At 42.6% G+C, this 20,559-nt stretch overlaps 1 protein-coding gene across 1 annotated transcript in view; it reads left to right on the top strand.

Annotated features, from left to right (window-relative positions):
• The window catches only part of mthfd1l (methylenetetrahydrofolate dehydrogenase (NADP+ dependent) 1 like), a 56,523-nt gene that overhangs the window by 22,476 nt on the left and 13,488 nt on the right, over positions 1–20,559 (top strand). The window contains exons 17-24 of the mRNA XM_056259922.1: positions 219–295; positions 1,219–1,359; positions 1,645–1,713; positions 13,304–13,415; positions 17,179–17,318; positions 17,422–17,463; positions 18,281–18,381; positions 18,702–18,879. Coding sequence (XP_056115897.1) covers positions 219–295; positions 1,219–1,359; positions 1,645–1,713; positions 13,304–13,415; positions 17,179–17,318; positions 17,422–17,463; positions 18,281–18,381; positions 18,702–18,879 — 860 coding nt within the window. The remainder of the gene's footprint in view (positions 1–218; positions 296–1,218; positions 1,360–1,644; positions 1,714–13,303; positions 13,416–17,178; positions 17,319–17,421; positions 17,464–18,280; positions 18,382–18,701; positions 18,880–20,559) is intronic.

Genomic DNA, 20,559 nt, shown 5'->3' with positions numbered 1-20,559 from the left:
GATAAGAATGTAAATGTGTACCTTGAAATGCAATGCAAGTTGCTTCGGATAAAAGCGTCTGCTAAATGCATAAATGTAAATGTAAAATGAAACGACATGAGGATGAGTAAATGAGCACACTATTTTTCGGTTGAACTATTCTAAGCTAGAAAATCAGGCTTTTGTTTTCTTTTTATTCTTCATTCTGATTTCAAATTGTGTTTTCCTGTTTCCAACAGTCGTTGATACCAATGACCGATTTCTGCGCAAGATCACTGTTGGCCAGGCCAACACAGAAAAAGGTCATGCTCGCCAGGTATGTGCTTCTTACTTCTGATTCAATAAACCATCCGTTAAAGGTAATGCATAGTAGTTTTGTCACTTTTCCTCAATGATTATTTGCCTCCCGCTGCTCTAAAATCTCTTTCTCTATCCCTCTTTCACTTTTATGTTTATTTCCCTTAACTGGAATAAAAGTCCTGCAGTATGTCAACTGCTGTCAGAAATAATTACTTTTAAACCAAATCAGGCAGATAACAGCATGCTTCTCAATGGGAAACAGTCTAAGTAAAAGCAAATGTTTCAAAAAAGGTGTTATTGTGCGCATTGCAAACCCTCTGAGCTGGCCAAGCATTTGCTTACATTCGTCTCCCTCCCACTGTACCAAAACCACTAAAATGTGCACTACAGCACAGCACTTTTGTTCTTGAGAGACATACAGTACAGTATACTATATGTGTTTTGGACAGACTGCAAGAGTGTGTGTGTACTGTATGTTTGAAATTGAAAACTAATTCACTTAAGCATGTTACCTCAAGCTTTGCAAACATTGACTCAGATCACCTCAGCAATTAGGGTGCTGTAAATGGACTTAAATGGCAAGTAATGATGACACAAGTGGTGTGTGTTAAGCGGCCCGTCTCTCCTGATAAGGCATCTGGCCACCACTCCTCTACTCCCAGCTGTTTTATTGGGGGAGTATTTATTAGCTGAGAGTTAAACCAGGACAGCTCGGTTTTAGTCCAGCTGGGGTTGTCTTGGACACATGTGGGAGCAGTTTACTGTATTGTGATAAAGAACCAGACATGGCAGATGTTGCGTGTGTGTGTCTGAGTCTGACAAATCTCTCCACTGTCTTTATTCCTGACGATTCATTTTGATGGAAATCGGCCCTAAATCATTACTGTGATGTGTTTGTGTGCTGGTCAGTATGTGATCTTTCCCCTCTCATTCTTACAGACCCAGTTTGATATTGCGGTGGCCAGTGAGATCATGGCTATCCTTGCTCTGACAGATGGATTGGCTGACATGCGGGCCAGACTGGGGCGTATGGTTGTGGGCAGCAGCAGAAATGGCCAGCCGATCACTGCAGATGACTTGGTGTGTGTGATAGAGAACTTGAGCAGTGCTGTCTGTGGAGTGACTTTTAATCACCTGCTCACTTTATGGAGAAAAAAACAAAACAAAATATATATATATATATATATATATATATATATATATATATATATATATATATATATAATTGTTAAATGTGGATAAAGTGTATTTAAACTTCTCTCTCCTGTTTTATTCATATTGCTTAGTTTATTTAGGTGTTAATTGCAAATTGTCAGCCCTACCATAAAGACATTCAGCAACTGCTTTGCTCTTTGGTTCTCTCAGGGTGTAACTGGGGCTTTGGCTGTCCTCATGAAAGATGCTATCAAACCTACACTGATGCAGACACTGGAGGTGAGACCTCTTCCCTGTTCCTGTACCCCAAACTCTCAGTATCTTTTACACAGTCGCTCGCTTGTGTGCTATTTTTCTTTTTCTGTCTCCCTCACACATGCACACATAACTGTCCTATCTTGATGGAAACTCCCAAACTTGATACTCTCAGCGTTGGTGAAGTGATAGGATATTACGGTAGATGCTTGACACAGAAAACACACACTCCTACAGTAACACATGCACATCTGGTTTTAGTTTTGGCTCAGTGGGAGTGTGTCTCTGTCTTTGACTATCAAACCCTGAACACCATGAGAAAGCTGGAAATGAGAAATAGACAGTGGTGAAAAGCCTGATTGTTGGAATGCCTTTCATCTTTATGGCTTTTAAACATGCTAATGACTAGTGATTTGATGTTTGGTGTTTATGGGTGTGTGTTTTTGCGCGTGACATGCATAAGAGTTGCATGTTTGTAGAGAGAGCCACAAAACTGCTTTGTGAAACCTTTCCTGCCTGGTTTCCTGTTTCTTCTGTGAAGAGGAATCGTATCAGAACAAACCAGGCTGCAAAGGGTTGTGGGAATATTACACTGGGCTATAATGTCCCTGCTGGGATTAGGATGTATGCAAGTATGTGTGTGAACGAGTGAGAGGAAGTGTGTGTGAATGCTTGAAGGATGTGCATGTGTCCACAGATGGAACGAACTAATCCTGTTTGATTGACAGTAGACAAAAGATGTGAGATTTGTTGAGAGTGTCTGGAGAAAATGTGTCTCTGATGAATTGATATTAACTTATTTTGTGTGTCTGCGATGTTAGGGACAAAATTGTCCCCAGCTAAATCTTACAACTTCCCTTTGGGGACATTAAAAAAATGATTCTTTTATGGGTAGTTTAGATTTGTTTGGCCAAGTAAACCATTTGTTTGTGTGATGCTGAGAGAAACACCAGTCTATTATATACGAACACTTTTATTCAGAAATAAGGCAGCATTAAATTGATCAAAAGTGACCGTAAAGAGATTTAAATTTCTATTTCAAAAGCTGTTATTTTGAACTTCATCTCAGAATACTTAAATGTATCATGATCTCAGCAAAAAAAATATTAAGCAGTTTTATAAACAATATATACTTATCTTGATACTTGATACAATATAAACAACATTGATACTAATAAGAAATTCTTCTTCAATTTGTAGCTATTAGTTAAGAAAAAATTGAAGTCATTTAGAGTCATTACCAACCTATAGAGTCGTAACCAACCTGTTCCTGCCTGCTGTGCTCTTTCTTGCCTGTTTTTTCCTGTTTTCTAACTTTCCTGGCTTGGCATACCAATTCTCTCCTCTTTTCCACACTCACAGGGCAAAGAGCTCCAATCCTTCCCTTTCCGGTTTTTTGATATTGTAGTTTTTTTTTTTTCTGCAAAACTTTTCCAGAGGACAGTTCACTGGAAAACCATACACTCTCTTTCCATCACTCATTCTTTCACTTTGACTTGTTGACAAGCTGCCACTGATGTACACTTTCTGGGCAAACTTGTTGCAGTAAATTGATTTGTTGAATTGTTTTGCAGATGGAAACAAGTTACTGGTTGACCTTTATCAGTACTGATTGATGTTTTGATGTTTTAAACTTGTGTGAAGCGTGTGAATCGTTTAGGTTATAATGAGCTACACATTGTCAAAATCTACCTACAGTTGATGTTTATCACATTTCATAAATTTTATATGAGGGTTCAGTTGGTGCAAGACTGAAATGTACTGTAGATGCACACGGCACGCTACTCTTTTGTCCAAAAACAACAACTTAAAATAAAACCGTGATAGTAGAAAATGTAACTCTTAAAGGGGTCATATAATGCCATTTTCATGTAAGTTAATTTGATTCTTTAGGGTCTAAATGAAAAGTTTGTAATATACTTTAATTAAAAATTCTCATTAGTATTGTAAGAAAACACTCATTTTACCTGGTCAAACACAGCTCTGTTTTCAGCATGCCGTTTCAGTGTATATGCCTTTAAATCAGGGGTTCTCAAAGTTTTGATAGGTGAGGGCCAATTTAGGAACCCAACATTGAACTGAGGGCCGCCAAAGTGGCGGGGGAGAAAACGAAGAAAAAAAGACTGAAAAGAAAATCCCATTTGAAATTATTTTAATGACCAGGTTGCATCTCTACAGTTTACATTAGTTGCAATAAACACATTTTAATTCATAACTGAGGCTAAACCTGGCAAAACTTGTGAAAATTTTGGGGGGGAGAGAAAGAAACTTTTAAAATAGAAGCTTACCAAACAAGTCATCATCATCATTCATTTCTATCATTGCTTGTCAGTCACGTTTCCATTGTTGCAGATTTGCATATTATTATCTATCTTTTTTTAACCCGTAACTGAAAAACGAAAAATGAACGGTTGTTGTCTTTTTAAAACGCAAAGTTGAACAAAATTTTAATTTGAACTGGCTTCACCAACTGCTGCGCAAAAAAAGTAAATATCGACAGACTTTTTCAGATTTTTGTTTAAATGACTTTTTGCCCCTTTATTAAACATTTTAAATATTCAAAAAAAAATATAGAAAACATGTCGATTTTACTGGTTTTCTAAGGCCAAATTAGAACCTGGAATTTATATTTTTCCCGCAGTGATGAATGAGAAGAGCCATATAGCCTGTACGTGTCTGATCTAGCCTGATTTATAGGTGAGTTATAGGCTAATGATAATAAATGCGTCTGAAAAAACAGCGAGGCATTTTAATTGTTTATTAATAAACTATTGTTTTCTAAGTGTCGGCTAAAAACATATCTCCATCTCCGCTGTTAAGCAGATGCGCTTTTAGAGAGAAATCCACCTTTCATACGGATTACATAATCAGGTATTTGCTTTCGATTCGAGTTTGTTTGTTTAAAAGTGCACATTTTAAGCTTTAGCCTACATAGGCTATATTTTGTTTCAGTTCTCGCGCTCCAGTTCACGGAGATCATGAAAGCGCGTAGTAGCCTATAGGCTACTGATTGTTTTATTTTATTTTACAAAAGCACGTTTTCTTGTTATGAGTTTACACAAATAAAAGTAGTTGCGAATAATGCATTATTATTTTCTGTATGACCAGAAATGATAGACTAGTTTAAGTTGTTTCCACTGTTGATAGGAAAATGCAAGTGTTCGCGCCCGCGAACATTTTGAAAGGTAATGGAAACAATAGGTTACTGTCGTAACCCCGGTTCTCTGAAACATCGAGTGGAGAGATCCACCTATGGGAAGGGCATCCGTACCTGACCTCTGCAGAAGCATCCAATTGCACCAAGTCTGGCTAACAGACAGAAGCGCGCAGCCAATGCCAGGTGAGGCCACACCCCCTTACCTACGGGCATATCACAGCTGGGCGCGCTGCTATTCCTCAGTAAGTATATTCGCTTCTCGTGCGGCAAGCGGGGCAAAGCTGGTGGATCTCTCCACTCGATGTTTCAGAGAACCGGGGTTACGACAGTAACCTATTGTTCTCTTTCATCATCTCGTTTTGAGATCCACCTATGGGAGAGACATGGACAGCTCCCCGATTGCCCAATACACTCACAGTGAGGTTCTGAAGGCCAGAGAAGGACGGTCACCTCAGAGAGGCGGTGCCTGACACGTCCCACAAACATGACCCTGCAAGTTTTCCGCCACGCTAACTGCTGTGGACAAGCAGGGCATGAAACATGCATGAGACACATACATGATAATGGCCCCCGCACCACCAATGCACATAGCTAAACCCAAGAAGGAATGCGAATGCTTGGTGACAGGAATGAACATGGCCAGCCGGCCCATTCACTCCTCGTTGGTTAACTAAACGGGGCTGTGGGAAAGGGCTAAGAGGACCCTACCCCTAGGACCGAGTGTGCCACCGAAGTTCTGGTGACATCCAACCGGTAGTAACGCTCAAAGGTATGAGGAGAGGCCCAGCTGGCCGCGGAGCAGATGTCCTGCAGTGGCACTCCCCTGAACAAAGCCCAAGAGGCGGCTAAGCCCCTTGTGGAATGAGCTCTGATGCCCCTTGGGGCTGCACTCCCTTTACTTCATAAGCCATAGTATAGCGTCCACAAGCCAATGTGAGGCATTGCTTTGAAATGGGACTCCCCTTGTGCAGGGGAGCCCTTGAAACAAAGAGCTGGTCGCTCTTGCGGAAAGCACTGGTCCTGGTCATTATGCTTGCAGAGCACGGACGGGACACAGAGCATTCAGCCCCTGATCCTCCGGGGAGGCAAAGGGTGGAGGGTGAAAAGCGGATAGCTCCAAAACCTCCGACGTGAACGCAGGGAAGCATTTCGGCATGAAGGCCGGGTTAGGCTTAAGGAAAACCTTATCTCCACTTAGGGAGAATTTGGCGCACGAGGGGTGAACCGAAAGTGCATGTAGCTCACTGACCCGTTTAGCAGATGCCAAGGCCGAGAGCAAAGCTGTCTTGAGGGACAGCAGCTTAAGGGAAATACTCCCCAGAGGCTCAAAAGGATACAGAGACCGCGCTTCCAGCACCATGGAGAGGTCCCACTCCGGGACAGATTCAACAGATCTCCTGATGACCAGCAAAGAGCGGCGTGCACCCTCCATAAATCTGCGGGTTAGAGGGTGCTGCCTGACGGTGGAGCCCCATAACCCACATGACAGGCTGAAATCGCAGCCAGGTAGACCTTAATAGTGGAAAAGGACCTGCCTCTTTCCATGAGGTCTTGCAGGAAACACAAAATATCAGGCACTGATAAGATGTGAAACCACACCCATCATACCACCCTTCGAACACTTGCCACTTACAGCCATATAGGGATCGCGTGGAAACGGCCCTGGCCTTCTGAGTAGTGGCGATTACACGCGGCGGGAGCCCCAGTGCATTTTGGTTCGTCCTCTCACGGGCCAGGCCCAGAGAGCCACCCTGTCCGGGTGGGGGTGGTAAATCTCCCCGTTGGCTTGGGACAGTATGTCCGTGCGAGGGGGGAGGCGCCATGGCTCGGCGTATAACAGAGGGATTATCTCTGCCAGCCATGGGGCTTTGGGCCACCTGGGTGCTATCAGAATGAGAGACAGGCCATGCTCTCTCACCCTGGCCAGTGTGAAAATTATCAGGCACAGGGAAGGAAAAGCATAGAACAGCACTTTGGGCCATGGGTGGGCCAGTGCGTCTGCCCTGAGGGGCGCGTCCATGTCCTTTAGCGAGAAGAACATAGGAGAATGGTGATTTTCGCGCGAGGCGAAAAGATCTACGGCTGCCTGTCCAATCTCATCCATAACCTCTCCACTATCTGCGGGTGAAGACGCCAATCCCCGTGGATTGGGTTTCCCCTCGATAGCAGATCCGCGCCTCTGTTCCGAATGCCCGGGACATGAGTCACGCGTAATGACAGAAAAACCTGTCTGCTCCACACCAAAAGCCTGTAAGCTAGAGCGTGGAGTTTTGACGAGCGCATGCCACCCTGACGGTTGATATAAGCCACTACCGTGGTATTATCCCACCGTACTAGAACAGGATGTCCCTGCAGGCAAGGCAGAAAATGATTCAGAGCTTTCCAAATAGTAAAAGCTCTAAATAGTTAATGTGCGCTGAACGTAGTCTGCTCAGCCACAGACCGTTCACCGTTCTGCCTTCCTGGGTGGTTCCCCAGCCTGTTAAGGACGCATCTGTCGTCAAAACTTTTCGCATCGTACCGTCCCGAGGGGGGGTTCCCCGTGTGTAAAAGTTTTCGCTCTCCCAATGGCGCAAGGCCGCCGAGCAGGCGCGCGTCATCGTTACCGAGCGGCAGAGATCGCAAATCGGGCTGAAAAGTAGTGTACAAAACCCATTTCGTGAACGTTCTCATTCTCCGGAGACCAATGGCACAACTTGGATAGATGAAGCCATGAGATCCTGCAGCCTGAGGCATGTGCGATATTGTACTCTCGCCCCTTCACTGAACTGAGACAGACAGTCCATCAGCGAGCGAACGGGCTCTTGAGAGAGACGCGCTCGCATGGAGACTGAGTTCAATTCCAAGCCCAGGAAAATGACATTCTGACTGGGAATCAGATTGTTTTCGCTCGCATTCACCTTGAACCCGAGGGATGTGATGTGCGCGAGCACCCGGCCGGTGTCCAGCGACACCTTCTCCTTTGATTTGGCTATGATGAGCCAGTAAGTCAGAATTCTCAGCCCTGATAGTCTCAGGGGCGCCACGCCAACCTCCACACACAGACAGAAAGTTCGGGGACTCAAATTGCGCCCGAACGGAAGAACTGTGAATTCGTAACAAACGCCTTGGTAGGCGAAACGAAGATATTTCCTGTGTGGAGGGTAGATCCTTATGTGAAAGAAAGCATCTTTCAGATCGACTGATGTGAACCAGTCGTTTTGCTTTATGGCACAGGCGAGAGAGGCTTGTCATATTCTGAAATTGAATTTCCTCAAATGTTTGTTCAACACTCGAAGGTCCAATATAGGGCGGGGGGGCGCCACGCCTTTTGGAACATGAAAATACCAGGAATAAAAACCATGGTTTATCAGATTGGGTGGCACCATCTGAATCCCTCCCTTGTTAGGAGGGAGGAAATTTCCTCTTTCAGAATGTGTGAGGCGTTTTCTTCTGTGTGAGAAGAGAGAACGCCGTTGAAATGCGGAGGTTTTATTGCAAACTGCAGCTTGTAACCCTGGGTTACAGTATGCAAAAACCCACTCGGGCGCTGAAACGGCTTGCCAAGCCGCTTTGTGACTCGCGAGCGCCCCCGCTCGGGCCGGAGCGGAGCTGTATGGGCCCAGCTGGTTCATTTGTGATGCAAAGGCGCCATCTAGTGGGAACACTAGAGGCGACATGCAGGGGTTTGGAGGGATTTCCTCTCTCTGCAGTGAGAAGTTTTCTTTGCGGAGAGAGGTCTTCTCTCCAAAACGAATTCATTTGATTCGTAGCTTTGTGTGTTTTGTGTTGGGCAAACACTGGGGCCAAAGCCTTTATTGACAGAGTGAGGGAAACATAGTGTGGTGTCCACTGTGCTGAACTTTCCCTCACAAGGTGCCCCCAAAAGTGGGAAAAACACATATCTCCTGAACACATGAACTGGGCAGTCTCAAGTGCAGGCAGAAAAATAATATCCGCGGAGAGAGATACTCTCTCTGTAACGGATTTATTCAATGCGTTTTTTTTTTTTTTTTTAAGTGTTATTTAGTTATGTGTGTGTTTTGTGTTGGGGAACACAGGGGCCTTACACACACAACGTCCACTAAAAACACATCGGCTGGACAGCCGCAACTGAGCTGTGTGAGCCCAGTTGGTTGATTTATGAGGCAATGGCGACCTCTTGTGGACGGACTCAGGGCGACATGCATGGGATCAGAGAGATTTGGTCTCTATGTGGCCGCTGGCAGATATATAGATCTGCACGAATTCATTTGATTCGTTTATTAAATGTGTTGTTTAGTACTGTGTGTGTTTTGTGTTGGGAAACACTGGGGCCGAAGCCTTTAATAACTGGGTGAGGGGAACCAAGTGCGTGCGGTGTGGTAACACTGCTATGTACTTTTCCTCACGACAGCCCCCTCCCCCGTAACTTGTTGTTGTGGGGGGGAGGGGGACACACACACACAACGTCCACTAACATACGGGCTGGGCAGCCACGAGAGGGGATTAACCGACCGTAGGTGGGAGACCCTGTTAGTTAACGTTACTCCCAATGGTCGAACAACAGGCAGGCCGCTTGCGTTCGGGACCGCCTTCCTAGGAAGGCATAAATTGAAAACCTCAACACGTAATCGTAACAAATCAAGGCCCGTGAGACCGTGTTAACAGTCTAGCGGGACGCTCCCGCCGTTCAGACTGGGCGGTGGTCCCAGCGTTTACCCGTCGTACATATTCCTATCCTGGTCGGTGGCGCTCTGTGGAGCTGGCCACACAATGTTGAGACGAACGGCCGCTCACTCACAAACTTCCAGGAGGATGGACGGAGGCAAAGCCGCGTGAACGCTAGCCTAGGGAACGCTAAAAGGACCGCGTCATCCCCGTCGCCGGAACCGACCGGTTCGTCAACGAGAGTGAGGTTTTCCCACGAAGATGTCCTCTTCAGGGAATGCGGATTGGGCTGATGTCAGCTCAAATATTTTAGAGAGGTGGCGCTCCGGGAGTCCCCCGGTAGCGCGTCATCATCACCGTGTCTCTCCTCCGAGTCAGAAAGGCCGAGCACGGCGCGCTGTGTCGTGCAACTAAAAGGCGGATTAGTAAAAGCTACATGGGCAGCAATTACAATGACCGCAATTCCCCGGGTTCTCCAAAGCTTGAGCGTGTTAAGCCCAAGCAGACCGCGCAGAACGAGAGGGTCCTTATAGCGGCGATGAGAGCACCACACGCGGCCGGGCAGGCTCGTCGTGATAGGCTGTTCCCCGGGGGAAGCGGCTGTTTAGACGGTCACATAGCCATGGGTGGGCCAGCGGTGAAGAACTCGGAAAAATCCGTGGCGGGCAGCCATGTAAAGGAGGAGCAGGTGAAGGACAGCGAGAGCTCGGGCGGCTCCGGATGCAAAAAACACAGCGGATAGGCTGAAGAAACAACTGTCACTCACGTCTGGCGGAGGCTGATCTGGCGATATGTCCTCCTGAAGACTCGAAAGTGAGCAGCGTAACGTTAATCCAACCGAACTGTGTCAATGCAGAGATCGCGAGAAGCGAATGTCAACTGAGGAATAGCAGCGCGCCCAGCTGTGATATGCCCGTAGGTAAGGGGGTGTGGCCTCACCTGGCATTGGCTGCGCGCTTCTGTCTGTTAGCCAGACTTGGTGCAATTGGATGCTTCTGCAGAGGTCAGGTACGGATGCCCTTCCCATAGGTGGATCTCGAAACGAGATGATGAAAGAGAACGCGGCTATTAATAAGCTTGACATTGTTAAGATTATTATTAAGTCACATTGAATATTGATTACTTGGTCAACATACCCTTTTAAATTGCAATGGGATTTGTGGTGCTGGTTTCGGTTGGCCACGATTCCTATTCCTGTGTAGACAACCACTGTTCCTGGTGGCCTTGGGAGTGAGGTCAAGTGCGATCGGTCGGTCGGACCATGTAATTACCGCTTATGCCTATGGATGCCGCTAAACACCACTAAACGGAGATATTCATTTTTTCAAAGCAATAGTTTTAACAGTTTTACAGATGTTATCGCGGGCCGCCAGAAATGTTTCGGCGGGCCGCCATTGGCCCGCGGGCCGCACTTTGAGAACCTATGCTTTAAATGATAATGAGCTTCGCTCACTCCGCCCCTCTGTTCTGCGGGCGTTTTGACTTGTTTTGACACAACGCACGTGGAGTGTTGCCTTGACAACAGTTGAGGGTATATTTTGGAGAAAGAATGGCAGCAGGAGTCTCTGAGGACACATCTGTGCAACCGTATCAGTTTGAACCGGAGTCGCACCCGGAACAAGATGACGGCCGCAAAGAAGTTCGACAATTAAGGCTCGAACAGGACGTTTCTGAATGGTTGGTTAACTTAATGTCACTTTGATCTATCTTTGTGTACTGGCAGGGTAGAGTAACTTAGTGAGATGTACGAACGCTATGTGTTTACTGATGTATACATACTCAGTTTGACAATAACCATAACGCATTGTTCATTATAAACGTGGGATTATGAATTATATTGAGAACGTCGTTCATAGAAAACATGCCGTAATGTACCCTGAGTGTAAACCTTAGCCGCATTCATCGTGAAGCGTGCAAGCGATTTGCAAAGATTAATATAAAGGTTAATAAAATTTTACACTCACTTCTTCTGGAGGTGCAGCAGGGACATGAATATCTGGTACCGATTCTTTTTTCAGGAGCAGCTTCTTTGCAAAACCAGCTTTATACTGATCCTCGTTTATAAAGCAGTCTGCTGAGAAATGATTCGCGCAAACATGAACGCATTGACGTTGATCGTGGGGAATATTCCCCTCGAAAAACAAAACTCAGCCACTGTGTCTTCAGCAGTTCGGATTTAGGAACATCAAAATGACTGCTGTGTTCGTTATTACACCCAAGAACAGAACACCACAATCGCTTGCTGTCAATCAACAATAATGGGAGGGGTGTCTGACCGTGTGACGTCACACGGTCGAACGGCACGATTTGAGGCAGAGAAAAACATATAAGGAGAATAAAAAAAAAACACTGGATGGATTTTTATCATTATATGATGGTTGTTTACAGGCACTGCCAACACACATTTCAGTACAATCAACTTGAAAAAGTGCATGTACCATTATATGACCCCTTTAAGATGTTGACTCCTAGTACAAACTAAATAACAAAACTTTTTGTGCCCTGCTGTTTCTGAAAATGCTTTTTGATAATGAATCAAGTAAATCACGATTTTTTTAATTTATTTTTTTAACAAATGTATTAAAGTGAACTGAATCAATTTGATGAATTGTCTCAGGGCTCTGGCAGGCTTGTGTTACTAATAATTTCATGTCTCAACTTGGTTCACTTACCTCACTTGACCATCTTTTGGCTCTTTGAGTATTAAAAGGTGATGTGCTAATGTAGAATATTTTGTAATGTTTATATCAGCACCTGCAGAAGTAGTGGAAGGAGGATGCCGTGATGCAGGGATAAAAGTTTATGTAAATAAAGGAAGGTTGTCTCCATTGATGGCGATCCTTTTCCTGAATTTAAATGACTTCACCATCACTCCATTCTTTGTTTTGTATGTACTCCCTTTCCATCTTCCTGCACTCCCTCCTTCCTGTCCCTTCAGCTGTCAGTGTATGTGGTGTCGCTTTTCAGTGTTTGGGAAGTTACAGAGGACCTCAGGGTCATCAGTTCAAACCCCACATTTTCACTGAGCTTTAAATGCTTTCTGGCTGCTGATTATGATGATGATGAAACAGACTTTCACTATGTTTAAAGTTTACTTTAGTTGAAGATCAAATGGAGCTAACATACAAGCTCCACCTCATGTCTTTTATTTAAAAAAAACCCCTCAGAATCAGATGTGGAGATTGACCACTTAAAGGTGAACTAAGTAACTTTTTTACCTTAACCGAACAGCTTTGGAGTCATTGTAATGTTTATATTACTGATTTCGTGTTGAATGGTGGTTAAAAGACCCCCCTGGTGCCTGTGAGCCGCAAAACCACCCTTGCAACTTTGGGCCGGCGGCCTCAGTGTTAGGAAGTATCGTGTGATATCAGGTCTCGCGAGGTAACGAATTGCTTTACGGCAAAAAACAGATCTGTTAAAATGAGCATCAAACAGAAATAACCCGGCGCCGTATACATGTGGTGTTGGGCGCGCGCAGCTCTTAAAGGGGCCATACCTTATTTCCACTCGTTACAGCGTCCATCCTACTGAACAGGTACCGGTGTACAGGGGGAGGGGATCCGGCCGTGAGTGCGAGCCATCTCTGCGTGAGTGCTATTCACGACAGTACAAGTGCTCCACAGTGACTCTAGGGGTCGCTGTTTGACAAAAACGGAATTCCTACTTAGTGCTGCTTTAAACCCTTTAGCTTGTATTGTCAGTTACCAGCTCTTAACATGGCAATTTCTACTGTAATTTTCAGGTAATCTTGATTCACATTGTCAGTCATTTGTAATGCATGTCTGGCTTGGTATGCACTGATATTGTTTGTCTTTGTCATGTCAGGGCACTCCGGTGTTTGTGCATGCTGGACCATTTGCTAACATCGCCCATGGAAACTCCTCTATCTTGGCAGACAAGCTGGCTCTTAAACTAGTTGGAGAAGAAGGCTATGTTGGTGGGTGAACACACAAACAAACACATTCAGTCGCACACCACTGCTTTTGCTTTTTGTAGTCTTATGCTTTCATTGACTAGAGACAAAGGCTATGCTGGGGGTAAGTTAAAACAACAACAGTAGAGTTGTTTTCTGGTTCAAATCAGACTCCTGCTCATGCTTATTGGCCTCTACAGTTTGGCCTCTGGTGTTGTGCAAAATTCAATCACCCTACAGAATCCTATCACCCTTAACAACCAGCAATTGATAATGTAAATAATATATTACATGATATATAGTAGTGTATGTGTAATTACATTTTTTTTTTTTGAAACCAGTCTCTTATGCTCACCAAGACTGCATTTATGATCAAATTGATCATTATCATTATATTAATCAAAAATGGAGTAAAACTGTAATATTATTGCAATTTAATATAACTGTTTCTATTTTGATACCATTTAATAAGCATTTTATTCCTGTGATGGACAAGCACAATTTTCAACAGTCATTACTCCAGTCTTTTGTTTCACATGATCCTTCAGAAATCATTCTAATATACTGATTTGATGCTATAGAAACATTTATTATTATTATCAATGCTGATTTGATAGTTGTGCTTCCACGGTTTTGTGGAAACCGTGATACTTTTTTACAGGAATCTTTGATGAATAGAAAGTTCAAAAGAACAGCATTTATTTGAAACATTAGAACATACTTTTGCAACATTTAAATGTCTTTACTGTCACTTTTGATCAATTTAATGCATCGTTGCTGATATAAAAGTATTAATTTCCTCAAAGTTCCTTAACGCAAACATATTAATGGTAGTATATAATTTTGACTTACACATGTAGCACCTTCCATTAGGGTATTTTAAAGGCTTAATGGCTAATCAGTTAATGTTGCTAATTGAGTGTCTCAATGTCTAAGTGAGCAATTGGCTAGTGGCATGTCTTGCTGTTATGCTAAACTGTGGAAAAACAAGAAAGGTTTAATTTAACAATTTATAGCTTATATAATGTGACCATTTAAATTGCGTTAATTGACCATCTTTACGAAGTTATCATGACGATAATTAATAAAATAATTTTCTACAAGTATATAGAATTTGGCACAACACTGAATTCTTTATCTTAAAACCCAGAAGAATGTTTCTTTTGTTTGTTTTTTTAAAGCTGAATCCAACTAATCCTCTCAGTGTCGGCACACCTGAACATACAGGCCTGTGAAACACGCACACACACACACACACACACACACACACACACACACACACACTTTATCTTGCCATCTCTCCGTCACTTTATCACTTCCTCTCTCCATTTCTCTCTCATTCCTTTGCTCCTCTCTGTCCTTTTTATTCTCTATCCCTCCCTCCCCTACTCAACGACATGCCCCAGACACTAAAAGAATGCTGGGAATGGCGGAGGCCCTGTGGTCCATGCTAAGAGCAGTGTAAGCTTCACCCCTTCATTTAAGGACAAGCTGAAGTGTGTGAGCCCAATGAAAACACTGCCTACTAAACTGGCCAAGAGCTGTGTTGAGTTACAGCCTCTGGAATTTGAGATACTTTTTCTGCCAGCGTGTAAATAGTAAATTCTTTTGAAAGGGAACTTTTAGGGCTACACGATTATTTGAAATACAGAAACCGAAATTGCGAATATGGCTTAGTGTGATGATCAAATAGCAAAGGCTGTGATTTAATTAATTAAATATATGGGCTGTGTGTTTCAGAGTGAAGCATGGCACCGTGTTATTACATCCGTACGGTGTTTTCAGTATCTCAGAGCAGCTTGGTTCACATTAAATGCTGCTCCACTCCATCTCCTCATCTGAATTTGGGATACTTATAACATGCATTTGGGAACGCAGCATGCGGCAACCATCTACTCAATCTTGTAACGAGAAGCATTTATAAACTGGCTGTTGACAAAAAAGAGAAGCTTTAAGGGCTCCCTGCGGTTTTCTTTAAAATTATACGTTTGATAGTTTAATGTTTGAAAATGAAGAAATTAAGACTGTGATAAGTAGCATTGTAATTTTGCAGTTGTACAGTAAAATAACAAAACAAAAATGTTTACAGTGACATATCACAATAGTAATATTTCTATTATAATATATTTCATTATCAATAATAATAATCAATCTACTACTACATTTTATTATTATTATTAATAATATAATTGCAGTTTCTGGCCAAATTGTGCTGCTCTTCAAACAAGCACAGCAATCCTGAAGTTTTTTTATTTAAACAATTAACTTTTTTTTGTTGTTGTTGAAAAATCGCAATTAGAACACCAAACCACCCCCCCCCCCCCCCCATCCCCCCATCCCCCCCATGGAGCCCTAGTTGTTTTATAGAGCCCCAACCCCCAGAGGACAGTAGGAAGATGAATCGTTTGATTTACTGTATTGCAAAAGACAAGAAACCAGGACCTCTCTCGCTTCTTACATTCAAAGAAGTCCATATTGGACTTGGAGCGTCAGCATCAACAAACAGCAGGAATGCTGGGAGTTTGTTGACTTTTGCAAAATGTTAGTGAAGGAGGGGGACGTGTGTATGCGTTACCTGAAGCCAAGGTATGTGTGGTATGTAGTGTTTTTGCTGTGGGTGAGAGGGAGGACGTTGCCTATATCAGCTGATTATACACAACAGATCTGCTTCACTGGTATTTCTGAGCACTTCGGTGGTTTTCCTGAGTGGCATGGTAGTAACCTTTAGTCTACCCAAACTAAACTGATCACGCTCAGACCTCAGACTGATAGATGTGCTGATAATTCCGAATTCTCTGAAAGTTCCTGAAGGCCGATAACATACTCCGACCTTACATTCTCTCTCAGACCCGAGATGGCTGTAAATCTGTGCCTGACTGGTGTGTGGATGACCTGAGGCCTGGTGATGTACACTCGTTTATAGGGAGCATCATATAGGAGGTGGTTTACTTTCTTATAGCACCTGGTCTCCCCAATGTCATGAGCGCGGTCTCCAGGATAACGCTCTGATTCCGTGATCTCTTTTTTGGCTAAAATGTCCTCACTTTTCTCTCTTTTTCCTCCGATGGTCTAAATCTCAAACTGGTCCTCACAAAGATAGCTGTATATACACAGACACACACACACACACGCATGCAGAGCTTCAGAAAATATGCCAGACCCCTCTGGTGGAAATAACAACATTACCCTTCCCATTCCCTCCTGCTCCAAAGGCCTGGGAAGTAGCACAGGAAGCTTGCAGAGTTCTGGGAAAAATGGATGCGTGGAAAGACTCCACACATGCTTACTGTTCATTGGCACATACACACATTAATACTGACCTGTTCAAACCCAAACAGTAGATGTCTCTCACACACAAAACAAACAAAAGTGGCATGCAGGGGGAAGGAAAATACAGTGGAAATCATCTTATCAAAACAGTTTGTGATGCTCATGTGTTGTACACCATTGCCAGCACTTGTGCCATTGATCACTCACTCGTGATGGCAGTAACACATGTGGAGCACTTACATGCTCACTCTTAAAATGGTTGTAATTATATCCTTATTATAATGATTGGCAATAACTCTTCCTGGAATGTGGGGACAATTAGATTATTACGTAAGTGTAGGTTGCTTTCATTTTACGTGTGAGTGTTGTGCTCTTATCTGGCTCTGTGCAGTAATAAGGTATAGATGCAGAATGTTTGTTAACATCAGTATCTAGCACAACAGAGCAGTTTTTATATCAATGTCTTATTTATAAAAGCTCTCAATATTGTTTAATTTCCTGCTCCTTCATTGCTCAGTGACGGAGGCTGGCTTTGGTGCGGACATTGGCATGGAAAAGTTCTTCAACATTAAGTGTCGGACGTCTGGGCTGAGGCCTGATGTTGTGGTGCTGGTAGCAACTGTACGAGCTCTGAAGATGCATGGAGGTGGACCAAATGTAAGTGTGTGTGCACATTCACATGTCCCTTTATATGCATGACTGCATTAAAAATACATTCGATATATTTACAATTGTCTCTATATACGGTATATTTTTAAAGGTCACAGCTGGTGTACCACTGCCTAAAGAATATATTAATGAGGTAAGCAATGTTTATTTACCAATCTTGCTTCAAATTATTATATTTGTAAGTCTAATGATTTAGTGATATAATTTTAGGAAGAACCAGATGTTTTGAACACTTTCTTTTTTAACACAACTTATGTACTATCCTACTCCAACAATAAGTGGCGATATTGCTCCCCAAAGGCAGGATGAAAATAAAGAGGGTTGGAAGGAGGAAGGGGAGTAAATGAATGAGGGTTTGCCCCACCTCGTTTGAGCAAAGGCCCAGAGCACATCTCCTCCACCCTCTCCAGCTCCCCTCTTCCTCCCTAATGTGGTTTGTGTTATTCAATTAACAGGGTAAATACAATCTGTGTTGTTGAAGCTAGAGACACAGAGGCGTAATGGGAGTTGTAGTCTAAGAAATGCCGTACCTGCTTTTCATCAGTCTCTCTAAAGCAACCCTGCTGAGAAAATAACTCAAGTGCTTAAGCTAATTGTGTGGTTCTATAATGAGAAACAGAAAGCACCAAAGCATGTCTCCTGAGCCTGAGACTGGTTCTGAGACTGGTTCAGCTCCATGAGCAACAATTGAGTTAAAAAAAAGAGCCGTAAGTTTCCTCTGAAAGCTAAGCCGTTTGGGTGACGTTCTCTAACTGACTCAGCATTACAATCTTAGTTGGATCTGAATGATTCATCATGAAAGGATTTCCAATTTTGTCTATTTCAATTCTATAAAATGCACTTATTTTAAATCTTGTGAATTAAATGGTAATTATAATTAATTACAGACATTTAGACTTCATTTTGTTTTCTTTTTAACAAATTTATTGAATGTTTACTTTTTTCATCAGAATTTGCAGCTGGTTGCAGATGGCTGCAGTAACTTAAAAAAGCAGATTCAGATCACTGGTCTCTTTGGAGTCCCGGTGGTTGTTGCTCTGAATGTCTTCAAGTAAGGATTGGTCCATTACAAAAACTCATTCTCCAGCATGCATTTTCTTCCTAAAACATGATGTTTAAAAAATATGGTGCATTAAACCATTAGAAAACAGCCATGGCTGACGCAAACCAGAGTACCAATAGTTAAACAAAGTGCTCTGATCAAAAACAGCCACAGATGGTGTCCTAATTTAGCCCTTTTGCACTTAAACGTGTCTTTCCAGTATGTCTGGAAGCCCACACTTTTTGATGAATATTTAGCCAAAATGTGGTTTGCCCTGTGCCATTTTGATTTGCCTTGTCAGATCCCATGACATTTCGCTTTCTTTGAAGGACTGACACTCAAGCAGAGATCGACTTGGTGTGTCGCATCGCAGAGGCTTCTGGGGCCTCAGCTGCTGTTCCGTGTCATCATTGGTCCAGAGGTGGGCGGGGCTCTATGGAGCTGGCACATGCTGTAAAGGAAGTTGCATCTCAGGAGAGCCGTTTTCAACTCTTGTACAATCTGCAGGTGGGTGGGGCCAGTAGCGATACATTTCATTTGTGTAAAAAAACGACAACAGATGAACATTAATAAAACATTAATAATATAAGTAAAACCGAATCCCCTTAAAGACAGAGCAAATTGATTCTGATGGGTGGTTTAAATATGATCGTATCTAAAGAAGTGTCTTGTACGATTTGCGGGTTGTTGCTCCCTGAGTGCTGTAAAGCCATCAGCTGGTTTGAGTTAACCTTAGGGACAGTGGCGGAACTAGAGTTTTATACATGGGGTGGCCAGGGGGTGGCCACTGCTACTTTAGGGGGTACACAGTACACACACAGTGGAAAAGCTTGTGGAAGGAATTGGGTCACTCTGTTTGTGTCTATAAGTGTTGAACATCCAAAATATTTGCAGAAAACAAAGCTGAAGCACAAAGTAGATAAGATACCGCATGTGTCTGTTATGAACTGCTGCATTTATTTACAAAAAATATATATATATTTTTTTTATTATTTTTTTTTAATCTTTTATTAGATATAGCAGGCATCAAGCATACATGTCCTTGAAAAAGTTAAACAATTTTATTGCCCATCAATATAAAATCTTATCCTGGGAAGATTAAATACAACATAATTCTTTCTTTATAATAATTTATAATAATTCTAATTCTAATTATTTAATTTATAAAAAAAAAAATTGTGTTCACTTTTGGGTGAACTATCCTTTTAATCTGGCAAAATCATCTCAACTTAAATTCCTGAATTGGGTATGTGATTGACTGCCTGTGTGTGGTAGATGCTCTGACCTGTTGCTGGTTCTGAAGTCTGACCACACTGACTCTGACTAGCCAGTGGTGATGCAAGGGCTGGGGGGTCTGTTTGCACCTGATCTGCCTGTTAGTCCAGTCATTTTAAGCCAAAAAGGGGGTTAACCTTGAACAAATTGCAACAAGCAAACTCAACTGATTTTGTATCCTCAATATGTCCTGACCTGAGTAAGGGAAAAAAAAGTGCCAAAGAATCCCATTAGGGAAAGTTTAGAAAAAAAAAAATATATATATATAGCCTATTCATACGCCTATTCATTCTTTTTCTTACGAGAAAAGGATAAAAAGTTTAACCTTTAGATATCACCATGAAAATTACTGAGTTGATTACTTTCATCAAGACAAACAAAAAATGTATTCCAAGTTTTTTTTAATTGTTTGTTAAGATGGACAAATTGTGCATAATCTAATTACGTATGTGCTAATTTGCATAAATACCACAACAGATATAAACATTGGGTCTAGCCAGGTGAAAATGTCTTGTTGAATCTTGTTGACACATAACAGTATAATACTTAATGTTAAGGTCTGAATGGAACCCATTTAGGCTACCCATGAACATTAATACATAGAGGCAGGAAGAAGTACTTTAGAAACCAGCCTTTTTTAATTATTAAGATGGGATTTGTGGCTGGGTCTGTGCGACTGTTTCTGGGGGACGAGTCTAAGGGAAGAACAGGAGACAAGGATAAGGAGAATGCAGAAGACAAAAGGTAAGTAAAATAAAAAGTGAATCCCCAGAAACAGATTTCGAAACTTTCCCCTAATGGGATTCTTAGGGACTTTGTTTCCTTACTCAGGACATAATGAGGATACAAAATTATTTGAGTTTGCTTCTGTTGCAATTTGTTCAACCTTTTTTTCATAAAATGACTGGACTA

The sequence above is a fragment of the Rhinichthys klamathensis genome, unplaced genomic scaffold, assembly GCF_029890125.1.
Source record: "Rhinichthys klamathensis goyatoka isolate OS25496 unplaced genomic scaffold, OSU_Roscu_1.1 h1tg000170l_1, whole genome shotgun sequence".
Classification (NCBI taxonomy): domain Eukaryota; kingdom Metazoa; phylum Chordata; class Actinopteri; order Cypriniformes; family Leuciscidae; genus Rhinichthys; species Rhinichthys klamathensis.
Note: the sequence above shows the minus strand (reverse complement) of the source record. Positions and strands in the feature narration are given on the sequence as shown.